General features: G+C 34.7%; 1 protein-coding gene across 3 annotated transcripts in view; it reads right to left on the reverse strand.

The window, feature by feature from the left end:
• The window catches only part of CADM2 (cell adhesion molecule 2), a 1,205,421-nt gene that overhangs the window by 91,115 nt on the left and 1,089,699 nt on the right, over window positions 1-24,607 (reverse strand). For all 3 annotated transcript variants that reach the window (XM_070455054.1, XM_070455053.1, XM_070455055.1), the window contains one exon: window positions 13,749-13,927. In XM_070455054.1, the coding sequence (XP_070311155.1) occupies window positions 13,749-13,927 (179 nt within the window). The remainder of the gene's footprint in view (window positions 1-13,748; window positions 13,928-24,607) is intronic.

Raw genomic sequence — 24,607 nt, forward strand, 5'->3', positions numbered from 1 at the left:
AGCTATATTGCTCTCTCTATCTTTCCTTCAGTGGAGAATATCTATCAAAATACATGAGTAGCATTAAGGTAAAATTTTTAAATTCTTTTTAATTAACATAGTCACTAATATACTTAACTATTCTCTTAATAATAAAGTTCGCAATAAACAGAATACATACCATAGCTCTTCATGAAATTAGTGGTTGAAATCTGGGAAGCTATCACATTTACTTGGCAATTAATGCATTACTAGGGTTTTTTTTTTTCAAGAATATGAAAGATGATAAGATAACAGAGGAAATAGGTATCAAATCCACGGTACCCTTGTGCCTCCTTAGGGTACTCAGCTCTAGGCTTTGAGTTTGACTGATAATTTATAAATAATGCATCTTTTGGTGGTAATAGCAATGTTATCAGTACATAGGAAATGGCATCAATTTTAAAGACATGGATCAGTAATTGCACCTTATACATGGTTGATCTCTGCAAAAAATTATCCTTCCTCCTCCTTTTACCATTCATGAAGTAATTTTTAGGAATTTCTGCTAAGAATCATCCAGTCTAAAAATTTAAATGCAGCATACTGAAGAATATTACATTCCAAATGTAATTTTTGAATGTTTTTAAAAGTGTCAGAGCTCTAAATCATCACACTCAATTCAAAATAATAGAAAAAGAGCCCTTTTTCACATCCTAATGAAGGAATTCAAAAAACGCAACTATGTTTTGTTACTGGAGCTTATTAGAGCACAACAGATCCTGTATAACCTTGTCAAAATGAAATCACTTCCAACAAGCACTGTATACAATAAACTCCAGAGTATTACAGCACCTTTTTTCCAATAACGAGCTTTTCAGGTTAAAGGTATATTCTGTTCTCTACAAGTGCAGTGTACAATAATTTCTAACTTGTCAACCTGTTTTGTTTTGTGGCAGTTTCTCTTTTTAAAAATGGCATTCTGGCCCATTCAGATTGGATTTTCGAAGCAAAATTGAGTCTAAAGAGTCCCAGAAGCCCAAGCTGCTTGGTTCCTCTCCAAAGACCAGTATTCAATAGGGAGAAAAACTGTTACCATTTAGTCTGGACTCATGTGTCTACTTCCTTTCCACTTTCTGTCACTAACTCCCCTAGGTTGTCCCCAGATAATCAACAGTGAATCTAAATTAAGGTGTATTATTGGAGATATGAAAGACTATTAGTGGAATATTGTTAACCAGAATTCAACATATTAATGTAAGAAGTAGCTTTCTGATAGAAATGACTCACATTCCCTAATTTTAAAAATAATAAGGCATCTTTAACTTTATTGATAATTACAGTTTCATTGGAAGCAACTGTAAAAGGAAAAGTTTACTGTATTTGCTTTTTTTGCCTGTGCAGAGGACATTTATCTGTTCCCATTATGTTCAGCTACTTGTAACAGCCTATTTGGATTATAGCATAAGAATGAATAACAGCACCAAGGCTTTTACTTAAATGACAATCTCCAGGTTGACAAGGCCTCAACAAGCCAGAGCTTGCCTCCTCCTCCAGAGCCATATGGTAACCTCATCTGCTTCATAAAAAGGAACCCTTTCAAAATTAGATTTGAATGCATCCCTTTTCATTCCTCTGATAGCTTCAACTGGCTTCACATACTGAATGAAATCCTTATACAATTAAAAAAAAAAAAAAAAAAGGCTGTTCTTGATAAATGAAAACTACTGCAATTTTAAACTGTAGGTGGCAACCAACAGTCTTATGTAATTACAAGAAAAGTTGATGAATAATCTGTCTGTTATTGAAAAAAAATGTATGCTTTTTTCTTTAAAAATACTCTTTTATATTTCAAGCTGACAAAGGAAAGAGAAATTTAAAATGGGGGAAAATTCCTTTGAAATGTATGATTCTATATTATTTAGGCCCACCTATTTCCGTAATGGGAGTTCTTTCCTAAAAGTACTTTGTGCTCAGTTGCTGAGTTGTGTCCAGCTCTTTGTGGCCCCATGAACTGTTGCTCCCAGGCTCTTTGTCCATGGGATCTTTCAGACAAGAATACTGGAGTGGGTTGCCATTTCCCTCTCAAAGAAAATTACTTTACCAAAAAGTAAATCAGATGATTTGATCAAATACTTTTTAAGTATTAAGTATTTCCAATGCTTCCCATTAGAAGAAAAGACTTAAATATAAATATACAAAAAGGAGTGGTGTGATGTAGTAAAAAAGTAGTGCTTGAAAAATCAAAATATTTTGACTTTTCATTTAGGTTCTGTGATAAAATAATAGAGACATTTTGCCTATAATTTAATCCCTTTGCACCTATGCTTATTCATCCAAAAAACACAGTTCAGATCTGGTCTTTTATATAAATCATTTTGGACCAAGTTTCTTTATTAGTGATGAGTAACAGCTGATTTCCTAAAAGCAAACATCTTCACTCAGGAAATTTTGTAGCTGTGAAAAAATTTTGTATGACTTTAGGAGATTCATTCGAAATCTAAAGATGGCACAGATTTTAAAATGCAAGGAAGTAAACTTATATAATGCTTCATATCATAAATCATATCTCTACCAACTTCAAGATAATGTTATGTGGGCTTTAAAAAATTAATGATAACATGAATGGAATACTAAGAAATGCTAATATAAGTGAACTTTCAAGAGATAAAAATCACTTTTCATATCAAGACTCTCATATTTAAATATATCATGCTTATGACTAAGATGTCTCAAACTTTCTCTGCTTGTTCCTGTTTTTGAAATGTTTATTTGCTATTATGAAAAGTATTTCTGTAACTCATACTAAGCTATATATATTATATATGCATGTGTTTATAAATATATATATACAGAGAGCTGAACCTCTGTTAGCTCAGATGGCAAAGAATCTGCCTGTAATGGAGACCCAGGTTTGATCCCTGGGTCAGGAAGATCCCTTGGAGAAGGAAATGACAACCCACACCAGTATTCTTGCCTGTGGAATCCCATGGACAGAGGAGACTGGCAGACCACAGTCCATGGGATCATAAAGAGTCAGACTGAGTGACTAACAAACACACACACCCATATGTTACTACATATATTTCTCACCATGTAGAAACATTTCTAATTTTATCTTGATTCGTCTTCCTATTTAATACACAGATTCCATGAAAGAATAACCATGGGTTCTGAATCCTGAACCAAATATCCTGAGGGAATAACTAAACTGTGCTACTCTACTATGTTACCAACTTGTATAAGTTGAAAAATGCTGTCATGAAATTGGAGTTTATTACACAGCATTAATTTTGGTGAATTCTAATTTTCATATACATGTTTGTTGTCTGATCAATGTTTACAGGTAATAAAATGAATGAGTTGGAAAACTCAGCAGTGGCCACAGGACTGGAAAAGGTCAGTTTTCATTCCAATCTCGAAGAAAGGTAATGCCAAAGAATGCTCAAACTATCACACAATTGCACTCATCTCACATGCTAGCAAAGCAGTGCTCAAAATTCTCCAAGCCAGGCTTCAGCAACACGTGAACCGTGAACTTCCAGATGTTCAAGCTGGATTTAGCAAAGGCAGAGGAACCAGAGATTGAATTGGCAATATCCGCTGGATTATTGAAGAAGCAAGAGAGTTCAAGAAAAATGTCTATTTCTGCTTTATTGACTATGCCAAAGCCTTTGACTGTGTGGATCACAATAAACTGTGGAAAATTCTGAAAGAGATGGGAATACCATACCATCTGACCTGCCTCTTGAGAAACCTGTATGCAGGTCAGGAAGCAACAGTTAGAACTGGACCTGGAACAACAGACTGGTTCTAAATAAGAAAAGGAGTATGTCAAGACCGTATATTGTAACCCTGCTTATTTAACTTAAATGCAGAATACATCATGAGAAATGCTGGCCTGGAAGAGGCACAAGCTGGAATCAAGGTTGCCAGGAGAAATATTAATAACCTCAGATATGCAGATGACACCACCCTTATGGCAGAAAGTGAAGAAGAACTAAAGAGCCTCTGGATGAAAGTGAAAGAGGAGAGTGAAAAAGTTGGCTTAAAGCTCAACATTCAGAAAACTAAGATCATGGCATCCGGTCCCATCACTTCATGGCAAATAGATGGGAAAACAGTGGAAACAGTGGCTGACTTTGTTTTTCTGGGCTCCAAAATCACTGCAGATGGTGTTTGCAGCCATGAAATTAAAGGACGCTTACTCCTTGGAAGAAAAGTTATGACCAACGTAGGCGGCTTATTAAAAAGCAGAGACATTACTTTGTCAACAAAGGTCCGTCTAGTCAAGGCTATAGTTTTTCCAGTGGTCATGTATGTATGTGAGAGTTAGACTATAAAAAAAGCTGAGCATTAAAGAATTGATGCTTTTGAACTGTGGTGTTAGAGAAGACTCTTGAGAGACCCTTGGACTGGAAGGAGATCCAACCAGTTCATCCTAAAGGAAATCAGTCCTGGGTGTTCATTGGAAAGACTGATATTGAAGTTGAAACTCCAATACTTTAACCACCTAATGGGAAGAACTAACTCATCTGAAAAGACCCTGATGCTGGGAAAGATTGAGGGCAGCTGGAATCAAGATTGCCGGAAGAAATATCAAGAACCTCAGATATTCAGATGATACCACTCTTAAGGCAGAAAGTAAAGAGGAACTAAAGAGACTCCTGATAAAGGTGAAAGAAGAGAGTGAAAAAACTGGCCTGAAACTCAACATTCAAAAATCCAAGATCATGGCAACTGGTCCATGGCAAGTGGTCCCATCATTTTATGGCAAATAGAAGGGGAAAAAGTGGAAGCAGTGACAGATTTTATTTTCTTCAGCTTCAAAATCACTGCAGATGGTGACTGCAGTGATGAAATTAAAAGACTCTTTCTTCTTGGAAGGAAAGCTATGAAAAACCTTGACAGTTATTAAAAATCAGAGATATCACTTTGCCAGCAAAGGTCCATCTAATCAAAGATATGGTTTTTCCAACAGTCGTGTATGGATGTGAGAGTTGGACCATAAAGAAGGCTGAGCACTGAAGAACTGATGCTTTTGAATGTGGTGCTGGGGAAGATTCTTGAGAGTCCCTTGGACAGCAAGGAGATCAAATCAGTCAATTCTAAAGGAAATCAACCCTGAATATTCATTGAAAGGACTGATGCTGAAGCTGAAACCCCAATACTTTTGCCACCTGATGAAAAGAGCTGACTCATTGGAAAATATCCTGATGATAGGAAGGATAAGGAGAAGGAAACTGCAAAGGATGAGATGGTTACACAGCATCATCAACTCAATGGACATGAATTTGAGCAAGCTCCTGGACACAGTGAAGGACAGGGTAGCATGGTGTGCTGCAGTCCATGGGGTCACAAAGAGTCAGATATGACTTAGTGACTGGACAGCAATAAGAAGTATCAGGGACTGATAAGCTATAATGTTTGGGTTTTATACTAAGTGTGATGAAATGCTTTTGGCAAAATTTAAACAGGGTAAGACTGAAGACTATGCATATAAAATATTTATATATTGCATCCATGTGGGAATGAGACTGGAGAAGGGGAAGCAAGGAATCCATTAGCAATGTTTCAATAGTCTAGGTGAGAGAGGATGGTGGAAAGGAGACATACTAAGAAGATGGTCAGGAAATAGTGTTAGCAGGATATGCTGATGAATTGGAAAGAGAGGCAGAGAAAATTACAGGATAATTTTTAGATTCTGTAATAAGTACATGATCTGTTGTTATAATATTTGTCAAAACTACATTTTTGTAAGAAGCTACAAAGCAGATTTTATGTAATAGCTTCCTCTAGTTTAAAATGCCATTGCTTCTAAAAAGGAATGCCAAAAATGTCCCCCATGGACTATTGAATACTGCTTGAAATTTGCTAATGAATGAATGCATATATACTCAGGGAGAAGAGTTCTATATATTTTATAAAGCTATAATCTAGGCTTTTTTGCACATAAAAAAATCTAGAAAGCCTAAATACCACATGTATAATCCTTCTGTTCTGCTTACCTTACTGCAATAGACAGAAAAGATCATATATAAAGAGTGCAAGAGAAAATATTTTAAATGCTGCATTTGTTGGGTAGTGAAGTCTTTCATCCCTTCAGACAGGAATGAGGGTTTTCCTCATGGACAGTTTAGTCAGTGACCCATCTAGGTACCATAGACACATTTATTGATACTGCAGAGTGGTATCTCTGAATGAATTTTTATCTTGAAAAGTGAAACTTGATTCACTTTATGTTCATCTTAAAGAGGTGGAATTTAGCTTCAGCTCCATGTTGAGTACGCTTGCACAAATCCACCTTTCAAAAAGCTTTATAATGAAAGCAGTGCCCCTGCCTCCACTATTTGATCCCATTCCATTTCTCTCTGTAGAGTTCAACAGCATATTCATCCAGTCAGAGGTACGCCTTTCCCACAGGCATCACAGCTCTCCCCGCTTTTTCATGCCCAGAGATGCTATGCTTTATCTCAGCGATTAAGGAAGGTACTGTTTTAAGAGTCATCCGACTAGTTTACTGTCTGGAAACTCTCAACTGAAGATGAGAGCGGCAACCATAGCGCTCTTCCATTAGTGAACTGTTTGTTGTTCCATATGGATGTCTTTTTCTACCCTTTGCTTCCTACAGTGTATATTTTTCCATCGATGCTTCTAAAGAAAACTTCTCCAAAGGAAAATGCTCGTTACGAGCACACAGAATTAATTTACCAACTGGCAGGTCTGTTTCCATATGAGGAAACAGATTTTAGCTGAATCCCTTTAGAATGTTTGCTAGGCTGTACATCTGTCCATAATCCAGTCTTCCCTTTCCTGCTCCCCACCCACTCATCTGAGCTCAAAGATTCACTGTCTTACTTTCTTTCTGATCTGTATCACCTTTCCTAACAGCACAGTTAAGTTTTTAAAAAAAAAATTTATGCAGATTCTCAATGTTTCTAAATGTTTTGTATTATTTTGTAATTATATCAGTAAATGTAGGTATGACTGCCGACTTTTTAGTCTAGCTACATATTTACTATGAAGAACTGAGGTGCATTTTAATTTTAATTGATGAGAGTTCTTATTAGCTCTCAAAACATTGATAATCATAGCAGGAATATGTGAAGCATAAGACTAGGAAAGTATGCATACTTGCTCAGTTCTAGAGTAAGACAAATTTAAAAATAAATTTCAGATATTACTTTATAGTAGTCCTAATCTGTTTCATAATTAGTACTGCATGCATCTCTATATGTATTATTTATTTTGCTAACTTTAGGATCAGGCACTAATAACTCTTAAGCAATTGAATATATACGTTGCACATTTTTTTTTTTTTTTAATATTTGAAGGAGATAACAGATGGCTTGGAAATGTTTGTTAAAGTGAGATAAAGGCTACACTCCACAACTCAATTTGTCTCTCTCCCATGATAAGCAAACTGACTGAAAGGAAGAATTAACACCTAAAATGAGAAGTGAACTTGCATTTACCTATAGTCTCTGAAAGAAACATATCTAAATAAACAACACAGCTTCAAGGTTTGCCTTGATGCAAAAATCTGCAATATCTTGGTGTACAACTTTCTGTCTCTCTGCATTTCTGACATTTATTATTAACAATAAAAGCAGAGTGAAAGGAAAATAGCAGTTGCATTGATTTTTTAAAGTTGCGAAGGCATATTAATAGCTTGATGCCTTTCACTAAACCAAAACACATAGATATTTCTAGCAGTAATATTCTCTCTTACTCTAAAAATTAAAAACTTGAAACACTTTGTTATAATTATTCTTACTTGCTAACCATAAAATGTGATAGACTTTATTCTATATATTTGTTATTCTGAGGTAAATTATCCTGGAAACAAACAAAAATCAATATCACATTTTTCACCAGTATTTATTTCAATAGATACATGAACAAATATATAAAACAAACTGTAACTGTCGAGTGATGTTTTAGGGATACAAAGTCAGCAACTTGAGATTACATAAACAAGCTTTTTACACTATTTCACTTTCTACTATGATAATAATACTAGTTATGGAGAGTTTTACTTGTGACAAAGATGAAATTTGCTAGAAAAAGCAAAATACGTACATATAGAGAAAACTAAAAATGTGGAAAGGTGAAAGGAGGGCAATTTTACTCAAAATAAGAATAGCGAGAGTTAAGATAATGAAGAAGTAATGAAGTGTTATAAAAGCTTATTTATATAAGTCAATAAACAATGAATCGATGGAATAAAAACAATGGCAAAATAGTTTTAAATTTCATATAAGGGTGACTATGGTAATGTGAAAAGTAAATTCAAAGACAGATGGGAAATATCATGAAAAACATTCTGGAATAGTGCATCTCAACCCTGCCATGACTGTATGAGACAGCATTGAGTTGGGTCCCAGGTGGAGTGAGTTCTCCACTGAAACTCAAACTGGAATCCCTGTTACTCCCCTCTCCAGTGTGGGCCTGCTGGAGTTAGTGCAGTTACAGGTAGAAGAAGAAATAAGTTACTCATTTTTTTTTCCTACTTATATTACTGTATTTCTTCTGAATTCTGGGAAGGGTTTTGAGACTAGAAATGATAGTAAAAGAGTTCCAGCATCTCTGTCCATCTTCCATTTGTATTCTAAGATGTTGGTTGTGCATTTCTCTAGCATGAATGTGAAAGGAGGTCAAAGGCACTGGAATAGTTAAGGAGGAAGAAGTTTAGGACTTGGAAGGATGTGGTCATTTGTGTTTTTCACTCTCCGTAGATATTCTTTCAAACTGTTCCAGGTACTGCATATTTCTGACACTTCCAAAAGAATATTTTTTAATCAGTGGATGACAAATAAATACAAGAATTTAAATTGCTCCCAAACACAAAATAAGACTGGTATCAGATCAACTGCAATTCTCTGCAGCCGTTCTTTATGTGATGAATAGGTATCTTCTATGATCTCTGTATCTATACAAAAAGATGCAGGTCTTGGATAGTCTCTCTTTGGGGAGAGAATATTTTATCTATACTTTCTGAATTTGATGTTGCATCAGAGGAATAAGAGTAATTATAACTTGCAGTCTGCTCTCTTTATATTACCAGTTTGCTGTAGTGTTGGTATTTTTATGATCTTCTCTATTGCTTAGTTAATAAAAATATAGAATTTCCTCATTCTTTAATAGAGATAATTTAACTTATGCTCTGGGTACCACTCAAGGAAGATAATGGATGGTAAACTATACAACTCTTGGGTAAATTTTATACCAGAGGATTGGATTGAGATTGCCTTTGGTACCATAAGACTACTTGGTCAGGCAATCAGTTCAGTTGCTCATTCCTGTCTGACTCTTTGCAACCCCATGGACTGCAGCACGCCAGGCTCCCCATCCATCAGCAACTCCTGGAGCTTACTCAAACTCATGTCCATCGAGTCGGTGATGCCATCCAACCATCTCATCCTCTGCTATCCCCTTCTCCTCCTGCCTTCAAGCTTTCCCAGCATTAGGGTCTTTTCCAATGAGTCAGGTCCTCGCATCAAGTGGCCAAATGATTGGAGTTTCAGCTTCAGCATCAGTTCTTCTAACGAATATTCAGGACTGATTTCATTTAGGATGGACTGGTTAGATCTCCTTGCAGTCCAAGGGACTCTCAAGAGTCTTCTCCAACACCACGGTTCAAAAGCATCGATTCTTCAGTGCTCAGCTTTCTTTATAGTCCAAGTCTCATATCCAGACATGACTACTGGAAAAACCATAGCCTTGACTAGATGGACCTTTATCAGCAAAGTAATGTCTTTGCATTTTAATAAGCTAGGTTGGTCATAGCTTTTCTTCGAAGAAGCAAGTGTCTTTTAATTTCATGGCTGCAGTCACCATCTGCAGGGATTTTGGAGCCCCCCCAAAATAAATTTGGTCATTGTTTCCATGATTTCCCCATCTATTTGCCATGAAGTGATGGGACAAGATGGCATGATCTTAGTTTTCTGAATGTTGAGTTTTAAGCCACACTCCTCTTTCACTCTCCTCTTTCACTTTCATCAAGAGGCTCTTTAGTTCTTCTTCACGTTCTGCCATAAGGGTGGTGTCATTTGCATATCTGAGGTTATTTATATTCCTCCTGGCAATCTTGATTCCAGTCTGGGCTTCAATCAGCCTGGTATTTCTCATGATGTACTCTGCATATAAGTTAAATAAACAAGGTGACAATATACAGCCTTGATGTATTCCTTTCCCGATTTGGAACCAGTATGTTGTTCCATGTCTGGTTCTAACTGCTGCATCTTGACCTGCATACAGATTTCTCAGGAGGCAGGTAAGGTGGTCTGGTATCCCCATCTCTTGAAGAATTTTCCACACACAGTTTGTTGTGATCTACACACTCAAAGGCTTTGGCGTAATCAACAAAGCAGAAGTAGATGTTTTTCTGTAATTCTCTTGCTTTTTCTATGATCCAGTGGATGTTGGCAATTTGATTTCTGGTTCCACTAGTAATGTTATAATAGTAAAACTCTGATTTATTATATCTATGTACCTGGCACTGGTGGACACTTCTATTTATGATGTATGCAATTTGTTTATGAATAATCCAGGAGTACCATGTTACTTTTTTTTTTTTTTATTCCGGACACTTGGACCATGTTGTCACAAACCCTGACATTTACACTATGGTATATTCATCCTCCTAGAGCTCTTTGATTTTTGTACTATACTTACTTGAATGCTTATTTTCCATGTTTAAAGTCGTTGAGTGCTGTTCACTTTTGCTCCTATAGTGAATTTGCACTTGGTGGATAAATGCTATATATGTATTTGGTTAATGAAGGAATATTTCTGTTGATCTGAGTTCTTCAAGTAGCAAGAACAGCAATAGAACAACATACCATTAATGTGGGACCATTAATATGGGAGTAATTAACCATTCAAAAGAAATAAGTAGTATGATAACAATAATAATATGAGACTAACTTCAATATTTTTACATAGAAGCAGAAAACACAAAACTATTGTGGTTCACAGGAATTAATAGTATAACAATGACCAGCAATTTAACAGATTAATGTTTCCACTGCTGAGCTTGTTAATGAAAAATGCTCTTTTTTTCCTAATGGGATCTCTGCAGTACAAATGTTTCAAAAGTGTAATGTTTTATCTCACAGGTATTTGTATACTGAATTTTGTTAGGCCTTTCACTGAGAATGAGATTCAGACTGGTAGTTTCAAATTACTGTCTGTAGTTCTAATGCTTTAATTTCCAAAGGGGTCATTATAAGGAGTGAGAGGGGTGGGGACCCTCCAGTGTTACTGGCACAAAATGTCACTGCTGTTAACAATTAAATGTGCAAACATTTAAATAATGCTCTTGCACTGACACCCAAAGAATAAAACCTATTAGGATGGCATCTAGATAGCAGATGATTTCACAGCAAAGTGCTCCGACCTCCATCAAGTTAAGAATCAATAGAACTTAGGTAACTGTGGTAGAGTCAAAGATGGTCTCAGCTCATGAAAGGCCCTTCTGTGCTAGAGTTATATTAAATTATCACAGCTAATGCAAAATCAAACTTGGTGTAAAAGATAAAAGGGTAAAGTTCTCACAAGCGATCACTTATCACTCCATTCCGAAATGCATACAGCATTCATTATAGATCGAAATGCCACTCAAATTTCACTATTTAGTCTGGTTTTGAAACAGCCAAACCATTAATAGAAGCGAGTAGTGTTTTATATTTATACAACCAGTGACTAATGAAACATTATACCCTGTGTGCAAAGGAGAGGAAAAAAACAACAAAACTTTATTTTGTAATGAACCCAATTGGAGCCCTTTTAAAACACAGTGTATTATGGTTTCACTGTTTCATTGAGCCTTGCATTACATGTGTCAATAATCCTAGGTAAACCAGTGTTGAACTTCACAGCATTTATCTCACAGCGTGAATAGCACTAATCTATGGGGTGCTTTTCATGAACTGTAGTTCAAAAAGCAAAGCCAAAAATGACTTCTTACAAAGTGCTCAGAGAAATATTTATTAGAAATATGTCAACTGCCAACTACCTAAAGGTGGCTTGGCTCTTTCGGAAGTCATACTGTTGGCTAGCTTGCAAACACTGAGAAAACATGAATTTTCCCCCACTTGAATTACTTAAAAAAAGGAATGACATATTTTTCATCAAAGTATATTATTTCTTCTGTCATTTCCCTTCTAATTGTCTATATTTTTATGTCATATTGCTTTCGACACAATGTGACATGCTATGCAACATGCCTCCAGTTTCCCAAAAATTGTTTGGTGAGATAAACACTTAAAGTTGAAGGTGAATCGGACTTCACTTCCATGACTGTAGCATCTAAACATCCAGATCAGCATGAACTGTAAGTGACTCCTGGATCCTGCTCTAAGGATCTAACTTATCTTCTTGACACACTCAAGGTTGTTATATTCTCTCTAGTAGTGAGCCTGGCAGGGGGTTACCACATTTAATTTCAATTTATCAGTCTAACTTGATCAAGCTGATCTTTCCCCAAGACTGAAATGTGCACAATTCATGAGATACCATAAATTACTCTCTCAGTTCTACTGTTTTCAAGATGTTTATATGTGGAAAGTCTATTCAGAACAAGCCATTGTTTACCTTCAAGAGCAAATTGTTGCTAAGAACTGAGAAATGGGAGACACTAACGCAATTTGAAAATAAGAAAGCTTTGTAAATTGATTTAATATGTTATTTTGGCCTGTATCATAACAGCATAAGTATCTTTGGAAAAACAAATGGGGTTATTTTTCCCCTAAAATTAAATCACTTTACAAAGAATTAGACACCTCCCAAATTCCTTTTTTTGGAAACTTATAGAATTAATCCACGTTTCTTACAGTTATTTTATACTTAGATTCATGAGTAACATTTCAAATAATGTACTCTGTAACTTCTAAGATCCACTAGATTTATTACAGCTTTGTATAGATTTTACACAATACTCATTCAAATACTGTAATATTATGTAGAATATATTAGTCTTAGAAAATGTTTTCTTGGTGAAATATATGAGAAAAATCTTACATTCTATAATGCTTTTTTTCTCTTTGAGATTCACATTGTACCCTGTAAATAAACTCTGAGAAGTCTTGAAATAAAGAAATATGACTAATTTCATTTATTGTGATATTTACCAGTTTCAAAAAGTTCATCTTCATTTGTCCTGACTTTTGGAGTTTACAGAAAATAGAAATTCTCTCTAATCTTGGGAACTGGCATGTCTGCCATTTTGCTATATTTACTCAAAGTATGTGACTAGTGAGAGGAGAAAAAAAATTTTTGTGGGTGTTCTAAATTATTATGCATAAGAAATTAGCTCAGTTATCATTAGTACTGTACATCTCTGTCTTTGCTGTATGTCGATGATATACTATCATTCTTTGTAAAACTACTAATAATATACTAATAAATATACTTTTATGATAATTCTATCAAAATTAAGGAAAGTTTTCATGATTCTGATTTATTATTAAAAGCATTTATTTGTAAAGCATAAAGAAAACCACTAATATGATTTACTAGTCACCATCAAATAATATAGTGTATTTGCAATTAATAAATCATTTACAAAACAGTTTTTATTTCCTAATATATGCTTTAATTTTATGTTATTATTTTGATTTGAAACATATTAATTGTGAATTTTGGAGATATTCATACTTATGAGAAGTTCTTCTGAAAGAAAATGAAAATGTTTAAATTTGTTTATTATCCTAAAGATTTTGATAAATTTTAGCAGCTTTTCAGGTCATTCATTCTTACATGTATAATAATGTCAAAAAGGTACTCACCATGTACAATGAGAACGTACTCTGCACTGCTTTGGCCAATTGTATTTGTGGCTTCACATCGGTATGTACCATTATCCGTTTTGTTGAGGAAAAGAATGTTTAGCTCCCTACCACTCACAACCATTCGGTCAGGATCTGGTAATTCTCCACCATCCTTTGTCCACAAAACAGGTTCTGGCCTATTGGATTTAAACATGCATATAGACAAAAAAAAAAAGAAAAATATGTATATGTATACACAAAATGTTACATATTGTGTGACTCAAATAAACCAACCAATTTTTATTTAACACCCACTTTGTGGATAGCAGTGTGCTTGCTAATTTCTGTGCTGTGCTGTGCTTAGTCTCTCAGTCACGTTGCCTCTCTGTGACCCCATGGACTGTAACCTGGCAGGCTCCCCTGTGCATGGGGATTCTCCAGGCAAGAACACTGGAGTGGCTTCCCATGCTCTTCTGCAGGGGAATCTTCCCAACCCAGGGATCGAACCCAGGTCTCCCACATTGAAGGCAGATTCCTTACCATCCGAGCCACCAGGGAAGCCCTGCTAACTTCTGTAAGATACCAAAAGAACCATAATACACTCACTCAGAAGATTTGGAGGTATAGCAATTATAATTTAATTTTTTTCTCCCTAATGAAGGAGACATGTATTAAGGAACTAATTAGTAGAGTCATTATAGTAGTTACCAATAGACAACAGGTCCTGGGACCAGATTCTGTGGCTAAATTGTTCATGCCTATTGGCTTCTGGAAGACTGTTTCTGGGCTATTGGAGCAGCCTTCAAAAGAAGTACCTGGAATTATACCTTTGCATTTGGGGCGCCATAATGGCACAACTTTGCCTGAAACCACCTGAAACTTCTCCCTCTTACCTTTCCTGTTTTTTCATCTCCCTAGAGGCTTGTTTTTCCTGAAATTTCTCTTTTTATTCCCCTTAGTTTTATTGAGGTATAATTGACACATAACATTAAACTAATTTAAAGTGCACAGAATAATGATTTGATATATGTATATAAATGTTGCAACATGATTGCCACAATAAATTTACTTAATATGCATCACCTTACATAGTTATAATTTTTTTCTTTTGATGAGAACTTCTAAGATCTACTCTCTTAATACCTTTTATGATCAAATATTATTCATTACAGTCAGCATACTATACATTATATCCTCATAACTTGTCTTATAATTGGAATTTTGTACCTTTTGACCATCTTCACCCATTTCCCCTACCCCCACCCCTGCCTCCAGTCACTTTTATTCAACATTGTACTGGGATTCCTAGCCAGAGCACTTAAGCAGAAAAATAAATAAAAGACAACCAAGTTGGAAATGAAGAAGTAAAACTGTCTTCATTTGCAGATGACATGAGAACATATATTGGAGAAGGAAATGCAACCCACTCCAGTATTCTTGCCTGGAGAATCCCATGGACAGAGGAGCCTGGTGGGCTATATAGTCCATGGGGTCACAAAGAGTTAGACATGACTTAGCAACTAAACATAGGAAACTCTAAAAATTTCACTGAAAGAATTGCTAAAACTAATAAATGAATTTAAAATTACAAGATACAAAATTAATATACAAAAATCAATTAAATTTATAAACACAATCAATGAAACATCAGAAACAGAAATTAAGAAAATAACCTATTTTACGATTGCATCAAAAAGAATAAAATACTTAGCAAAAAAACCTGACAAAGAAAGTGAAAGATCTGTACACTGAAAACTATAGACATTAATGAAAGAAACTGAAGAGGACAAATAAATGGAAAATTAATCTGTGCTCATAGATTGAAAGAATTAATATTAAAAGTCCATAATACCCTAAGCAATCTGCAAACTTAATGCAATCTTTATCAAAATTCTAATGGCAACTTTTCATATAAAAAGGACAAACAATCCTAAAATGTGTATGGAACAACAAAAGGTCCCAAATAGGCAAGTAATCTTGAGACAGAGTGAAAAAGCTGGAGGTTTCACACTTCCTGATTTCAAATGATATTTCAAAGATATAGTAATTAAAACAGTATGATACTGGCAAAAATACAGACCCATAGATCAATGAAATAGAAAGTTCAAAAATAAAGTGACACATATACGGTCATTTAATTTTTTACAAAGGAAGCAGGAATATACTATGCAAAAAGGGCAGTCTCTTCAGTAAATGGGGCTGGAAAAGCTGAATAGCCACAGGCAAAAGAATAAAACTGGACCTCTGTTTTACAACATAAAAGTCAACTCAAAATGTGTTAAGCACTTGAATGTAAAACTGGAAACCTAAAACAGGAAAGAAGGTCCTTGACATTGACCTTGGGGATAATTTTTTTGTATTTAACACCAAAAGCAAGGGCAACAAAAAAAAATAAATAAACATATGGGAACACTTTAAATTAAAAAACTTCAGCATAGCAAAAGAAACCAGTTAAAAAATGAAAAGGCAACCTATGGAATGAAGGAAGTTATTTGCAAATATTACATGTAGGTAAATAAGATAAAGAGTAAATATCCAGAATAAAGAAATAACTTACACAAGTCAATAGCAAAAAATGACCTGATTAAAAATAGAGAATCAGAAGATATTTTTCCAAAGAAAACATACAAATGGACAACAGGTACATGAAGAAATGTGCATCATCATTAATAACCAGGGAAATGAAAATCAAAGCCTGAATGAGATAACACTTACATCTACTAGAATGGCTATCTTCATAAAGACAAGAAATAATAACTGTTGAGAGGATATGGGGAAAGGAAATCCTCTTACATCATTAGTGGGAATATAAGTTGGTACAGCCACCATAAAAAATAGTAAGGTGATTCCTCAAGGGTTTCCCTGGTGGTTCAGTGGTAAAGAATCTGCCTGCCAATACAGGAGATGTGGGTTCAGTCCCTGGGTCAAAAAGATCTCCTGGAGAAGGAAGTGGCAAACCACTCCAGTATTCTTGCCTGGGAAATCCCAGGTACAGAGGAGCCTGGTGGGCTACAGTCCATGGGGTCGCAAAAGAAGATAGACCACACTTAGCGACTAAGCAACACAGGAGATTCATCAAAAAATTAAAGATAGAACTACCATATGATCCAGTGATTCTACTTTATGGTATATATCCAAAGGATATCACCATTTTAAAGAGGTATCTGTACTCATATTCATTTTAGCACTATTCACAATCACCAAGTCACAGACCCAACCTAACTATCCACTGACAAATGAATGAATAAAGAAATTACAGAGGACAGGGAGGCCCCTAAGTGCAGAATAAAAGATACCTAAGTAGTTACAGAAAGAAAGAAAATACATTACAAATGTAATGGAATATTATTCAGTCATTCATAAAGAAAGAAATCCTGACACTTGTAACAACATGGATGAAACTTGAGGGCACTATGCTAAGTGAAAAAGTCAGACAGAGAAAGATAACTACTTCAATATGACTTCATTTATGTGGGGAATCTAAAAAAACCTGAGCTCATAGAAATGGGCAGTTCTCCATTAATCAAATACTTACAAAGAATTCTCAAAACCTGCTTTTAGGGAAGAAAGGCTAAATGAACCATGAATTCTGTCTTCAGAGATTTCAATCTTATGTAATTACTAGTAATAGGAATAGTTATTAGTATCTATCACTGTGTTTGATAGTGGTAGTTATCCTAGTTGCTTTACGTAGTTTCTATACTCCTCATAAGGATAAGGTTTTTAAAAAATGTAATGCAGATATTAATATAGAACATTAGAGATGCATTCAAACCACCACCCCTTGTATTCTAACATGATGAATATTTTCCTAATTCTTCTATGTCAAAATTTCCAACTTTAAACATGATTTTATCTTACCATTGGAAATTATTTTCAAAAGAGCTTTAATTATTTGTTTATTTTGGTGAAAAGTGAACTTATGTTTTGTTGTTGGCGAATATATTTATCAATAGAACATAGGTCTGGTGCCTATGACCCTAATACTTTTCTAGGATGAAGAATATATTTTTTTCTGCAAACTTTCACAAAAAGACAAAAGTTGTGAAGCAATTAATAAATATTGTAAATTGTATCAAAATAAGCAAATCAGCAATGTGATGAAAAATCACTTAGTTTTTTAGTAAAAACTTGTTCTCCAAAAACGTTAGAATAATACACTAGTTTATATCATCATCCAGTTATATAGACAACTTATTCTGATAGTGTCTTTAATAAAAGTCAAACCTTAATACTTCTCAACTTTCTTCATATATCCCACATTTTATTGTTGCTATTTTAGTTTACTAATTCTTATTTTAAAACTAATGGATGGGATAATCTTGAACCATTCTTATCCTTAGCATTCTTTGAAGAAAAAAGCTGGCACAATAAAATTATGACTAACTGCACATAACAAATTGTTAGAAACTGTGTCTTTTCTACAAAGCCACATAAGACCAACATTAAAATAACAGCTATATTAAGGATAATTTGAGCTTTAGAAAATTAATATTTAAAATACTGCTCAACAGAAGTATTTTATATTAAGAAGCAATATTTTCTTAATGTATAAGTTGGAATTTTTACACACATTCATAATTGTACACACATACCTATGCATTTCCACAAATAAATTATATTCCTCAAATCCAAACTGTCATAATTTTTTCTCTGTTAGTGTTTGTAAGCTTGAAGTCACATCTTAAACATATAAGCCTGTAAATATGTAATTAAATTTAGATATATATTTTAAATTAGTGTATAAAATAAAGATCTAGAAAAAAGTATTCATTGTTACTATTTAAAAATTTTCTTCTAAAAAAGATAATTCTCTCTTTTAGGAAATAATGAACAAACACCTGGAGAAATATTTACAGGAGATTCTAGCAGTATAAGTTACTGCTGACACCGAACACTGCAGGATTCTCGATCATACTCTGTATCATAAATCTTCAAGCTGGCAAAAAAAATGTTAGCACCATAAAATGAAATTTTAGCAAAATGGAGGTTAGAGTTTATGCGTCAATTAAAAATAGCCTACACATATTCGAATTAGTATTTAAAATGCTCAAGCTACTTAATATCACCATAACAATATTAAGTGATTTAGCAAGTCTTGATGCAATTTGTGTTTCATCTTAATAAAAAGGACCCCTAGGCTTTCTCTAATTGGAACCTAGAAATGATTGAGTCTTGCTGCAAAAGAATAAAAATCCTCCCTGCTGTTCAGGCAACCAAAGGAGATCATTTAAAAGGTGGTTCCAGTCTCGAGTTACTCTGGGATAAGGCTGAGAAAGAGGAAGGGCCAGACCGCAGGAGTCACAGGCCAGCGACATAGCACGAGGCATGAGATAACACGGCAACTCCACACGTGTGACTCCACAGCAAGGATATTAAGGGCCTCAATCTGGAGAGCTGCCCCTTTCAAAGCAATAACTTTCAGTTAAAAGTTGAAATTTTTCATCTGAGACAAACTTAGATCAATGTTCTGCCTACCAAATCTATAAGGCTGAAAAGATGTTTGTTTTTCTCCTACTCCTAAACATAGCTGTGCAGCAGTTTCTTCCTAAGGTAAGAAGAAAAACAGCAAGAAAACTAATTAGAAAAAAAAACAAAAAGGAACCAAATATGATTGTATATTTATTATCTTGTATTCTAAAGTCTTATTAACTCGTTTTTATCTCAACATACTTAAAAAAAAAACCTTTTATTAATTCACTATTTTATTCTGTAGATATCTAATAGGAGAATCTCTTATATCTTTAACAATTCCTTATTTATAAATTAGTGTTGGAAGGAATTGCCACAAGTTTCTCAGACTCCTGGTTTATTTATTATTTGACCTTGATATAAACATGATTACTAATATCCACCCAAACTCTTGAGGTAGTCATTTGGATATTTATTCTGTAAAGTTATGCCACAGACCAATCTCTCTAACTCTCCCAACAGTACATGGACTCATTCACTCTCTAGGTACTGATGAGAATACCTGTTGCTGAGACTATTGATGAATTTTGCCTTCAAAGCTCCCATTGTTCCCTTTACTATAATGCTCGAGAAGAATAAAGAATAAGCAGTTCAGTCATAGAAATATCCGTCCCACAATACAGACCTTCTAAGGAAAGAATTTTAATATCCTTACAAATTTGGATGGAGGGTGGAGTCTTCCCTGGAAACTCAGTGGTAAAGAGTCCGCCAGCTAGTGCAGGAGGCATGGGTTCAATTTCTGATTCTGGAAGATTCTATATGCCACGGAGCAGAGGAGTTAAGCGCCCTGAACCAGGACTATTATGCTTGTTCTCTAGATTCCAGGAGCAACAACTACCGGGTCCATGAGCCACAACTTCTGAAGTCTGTGCACCCTAAACCCCATGTTCTGCAACAGGAGGAGTCCCACACATCGCAATTAAAAGGTGATTCTCCGCAATCACCACAGCTAGAGAAAGCCCATGCAGTGATGAAGACCCAGTCCAATCCAAAACAAACAAAAATTTAAAAAGTGGAAAGTAGCAAAATATCTTCCGATTTTGGAATGGATGTATGCTCTGGTATCTTCTTTTTCCCAAATGGCTATCCCCCCTTGAATTCTGCAGTGGCTTTTCCTCCATAAGCACAGTGCATGTTGGGTTCTAATTTTAAAATTAATCCTGTGAAAATCAACTTACTTTTTCTAGATGAAAGCAAAAAAAAAAAAAAAAAGTCACTGTAATAGCATTCAAGTAAATGTCTTGTTCTGGTTCAAAGGAAAGGAAAGAAATTACATATTACAATTACATATATCTTACATTTCCTTTAATATAAGACAAAGCATGAATGTATTGTTAATAATTTGGGACCTTATGCACTTTTATGGCACACGAAGATGACTTGTGCTTTTATTTCCATTTAGAAATTTCACAGGTGGCAGTAAATATGATTGAAGCTTCAATAGCCTGAATATTTTTTTTTAAAGCCTAATTACCCTCTAATTCTTATCATATTTTTACCATAATGCAAAAGAAGGTAGTGAGAGTTATATAAACATCTTGATTCATTTTTTCTGCTTTAAATAAACTTTTTAATCAAGAAATTATACCAGAGAGTCTGTTTTTAAAACCTTAGCATTCATGCTATCCAATATTTAGAGAACTGGAAGGAGAGAAATTAAATGCAAATTAATCAACAAGTGGGTTTGAAATTAGGTTCAAGTTTAGAATTTTAATTTTATTGGATTCCTATAGGGAGTCTTCTGAGAAAAATCTAGCCCAGATAATCTCTATTGGGTACATGGAGATTACATTCATAAACCACAGTCAAACTCTGTCAACCAAGTGAAGAGAAAGACAAAAAGATAATATGAAAACAGTTAGACCCTGGGGTTTCTTCCTCCTTTTTTTTAAAATTTAAAATATAAACACAAAGGAAGTTCAAGGAGTAGCCTTTCTTGAAGCTGTGAAACTAATTCAAAATATAATTTTATAATGAGTCTCAGTTGGAGGCATAGGACATGGTATATGAACGAAGAGACTGAAAAGGATTACTTACGGAGTTATTTAATAAGTTGATCATTTCAAATTTAAAGACACATAAAGGGTTATTTAGTTACTGAGGATCAAACAAGGTGTTTCTGAACATAGGTTGGAAGTAACTTTTTATATTTATTCAAAGGCATATTCTTAATTATTGTAAAAATATAGATCTAGGCCTTTGGAGAATACATCAAACTGTGATTTTTCCTCACATTTGATTGTTGTGTAACTTAATAACCATGAAATTTGTTTTCGTTTTTTTCTGATATTGATTTTATACTTTCCATGGGAGCAATTCTTAAAAATATCAGATAACTTTTACTATTAGCCAAGTTAACTTTGAATGTTTTACTTGTCACAACTGAGGTTCATTTAAAAACATAATCAATGAAACACTTATGTGTCTGTCTTATAGATAGGGTTTTGCTTAAGGCAAAACAAAACTTCAGACATGCTTATAGTAGAATAATCTTCAATGAGTCTCGAAAGGTTTAATTACCAGAAAATGTCCTATTCTTACACTTACATCTTAACACACATAAGAAATCAGTGAATATTTTTGTTGTTGTTAATTAACATATGCCTACATATTCTTGACTAGTTACTTTATAAGTTTGCACAATTATTATCTAATAAGGATCCGTAAACAAATCAGTACAAGTTTTGAACCAGAAATTATGAGGGATATAAGGAAAATAAAATAATATCTGTTCTCTCTGATATTATATTTTAATACTTTATATAAGATATATGTAATCAAGCATAATATTGGGCAGGGCATAGTAATTGGCATAAATGAGTTATAAAACATAATAAAGATTCATCACATCTGTATTAACAGCACTGTACTGCAACAGGCTTTATGAAAGATACAGCTCTTGATTCATGTCTTAAACTATAGTAAGATTTTTATGTGTTAAAAATGGAAGATGCCAACTCAAGAGCAGTCAGAATTCTGCTTAGGATACTTGCCTTCCAGGGGCCATATTGTTGAAGAGATGAATTTAAATATGGTGAATTCCAGGAAAGAGTATAGAGTTAGTTGGTGATACTGTTATTGGCTAAGATAACAAATTAAGAAAGGGCAGAATTAAAAGTGCTTGATGCAATGACTGAGCTGGAAGTAATAAAATCAAAAGCCAAGATGTAAGTTGATATTAAGGAATAGGATCAAATATGCTAAGAAGCTTAGTCCAAGACAAAGTTAATAGGATATAAAGCTAAACATGAAAAAGTGTTATTGTAGTATTAGACCAGAAGACTGATAGTGCCAATAATATGAGAGACAAAATGAAATGTGGTAGAGAAAATTCTGATCATAAAGAGGAGGGTGAAAAAAAGCAAAGAAACAGAAAAGTTTGGAATAGACATGTGCAGGTTAAAAACACAGTACATTTAGAATGGTACATTCGTTAACCTGGCACTCAACCCTGGCCTTGGGTATTATGTGGAAAAACTCAGATATTAATGAAAAATAAAAATACTTTGTAAGGCTTTTAAGAAGTAAATATTTCTGATAAGAGATATATATGTTATCAAATAATATATCTGATAGAATTATTAATTTCTTTAAATATACCATTGTGAAATATCTGAAAAACAAAAACTTAATGAAGAGACAGTATACAGAGTTCTGAAGATAGAAACCAAAGTTTTACATAATTTTGGAATAATAATAAAGGAAACACACAATAATAGGATAAAATAGGAGAGCTCTTGGGAAAATAACATAACTTTCTAGAACCAGAAAATATACAGTGTAAATGAAAACACATTTGAGGAATCAGTGAACTAAAATGAACTGGAAAGGGTGAATTTAATTCAGCTGACCCTTATATATACTACTGTGGGTAAGAATCCCTTAGAAGAAATGGAGTAACTCTCAAAGTCAACAGAAGAGTCCAAAATCCAGTACTTGCAGGCAATCTCATACATGACAGAATGAGTTCTGTTCACTTCCAAGGCAAACCATGCGATATACGAGTAATCCAAATCTACGCCCCAACCACTAATGCTGAAGAAGCTGAAGTTGAACAGTTCTATGAAGACTTACAAGACCTTCTAGAACTAACACCCAAAAAATATGTCCTTTTCATTACAGGGAACTGGAAAGCAAAAGTAGGAAGTCAAGAGATGCCTGAGTAACAGGCAAGTTTGGCCTAGGAGTGCAAAATGAAGCAGGGCAAAGGCTAACAGAATTTTGCCAAGAGAACACACTGGTCATAGGAAACACCCTCTTCCAACAACACAAGAGATGACTTTACACATGGACATCAAGAGATGGTCAATACTGAATTCCGATTGATTATATTCTTTGCTGCTGAAGATGAAGAAGCTCTATACAGTCAGAAAAAATAAGACCAGGATCTGACTGTGGCTCAGATCATGAATGCTTTATTGCAAAATCAGACTTAAATTGAAGAAAGTAGGGAAAACCACTAGATCATTCAGGTATGACCTAGATCAAATCCCTTACAGTGGAAGTGAGAAATAGATTCAAGGAATTAGATTTGATAGACAAGTGCCTGAACTACAGACAGAGGTTCGTGACATTATATAGGAGGTGGTGATCAAAAAAGTCCCCAAGAAAAAGAAATGCAAAAAGGCAAAGTGGTTGTCTGGGGAGGCCTTACAAATAGCTGAGAAGAGAAGCTAACAACAAATGAGAAAAGGAAAGATAGATCAATCTGAATGCAGAGTCTCAAAGAATAGCAAAGAGAGATAAGAAAGCCTTCCTCAATGATCAATGCAAAGAAATAGAGGAAAACAATAGCATAAGAAAGACTAGAGATCTCTTTAAGAAAATCAGACATACAAAGGGAGCATTTCATGCAAAGATGGGCACAATAAAGGACAGAAACAGAATGGATCTAACAGAAGCAGAAGATATTAAGAAAAGGTGGCAAGCATACACAGAACTATACAAAAAAGATCATAATGAGCCAGATAACCAGCATGGTGTGATCACTCACCTAGAGCCAGACATCCTGGAGTCTGATGTTAAGTGGGCTTTAGGGAGCATCACTACAAACAAAGCTAGTGGACGTGATGGAATTTCAGCAGAGCTATTTCAAGTCCTAAAAGATGATGCTGTGAAAGTGCTGCACTCAATATGTCAGCAAATTTGGAAAACTCAGCAGTGGCCACATGACTGGAAAAGGTCAGTTTTCATTCCAAACCCAAAGAAAGGCAATGCCAAAGAATGCTCACATGCACAATTTCACTCATCCCACATGCTAGCAAAGTAATATTCAAAATTCTCCAAGCCAGGATTCAACAGCACTTGAACCATGAATTCCAGATGTTCAAGCTGGATTTAGAAAAGGGAGACAAACCAGAGCTCAAATTGCTGACATCCAGTCAATCATCGACAAAGCAAGAGAG

The sequence above is a fragment of the Odocoileus virginianus genome, chromosome 25 (assembly GCF_023699985.2).
Source record: "Odocoileus virginianus isolate 20LAN1187 ecotype Illinois chromosome 25, Ovbor_1.2, whole genome shotgun sequence".
Lineage (NCBI taxonomy): Eukaryota > Metazoa > Chordata > Mammalia > Artiodactyla > Cervidae > Odocoileus > Odocoileus virginianus.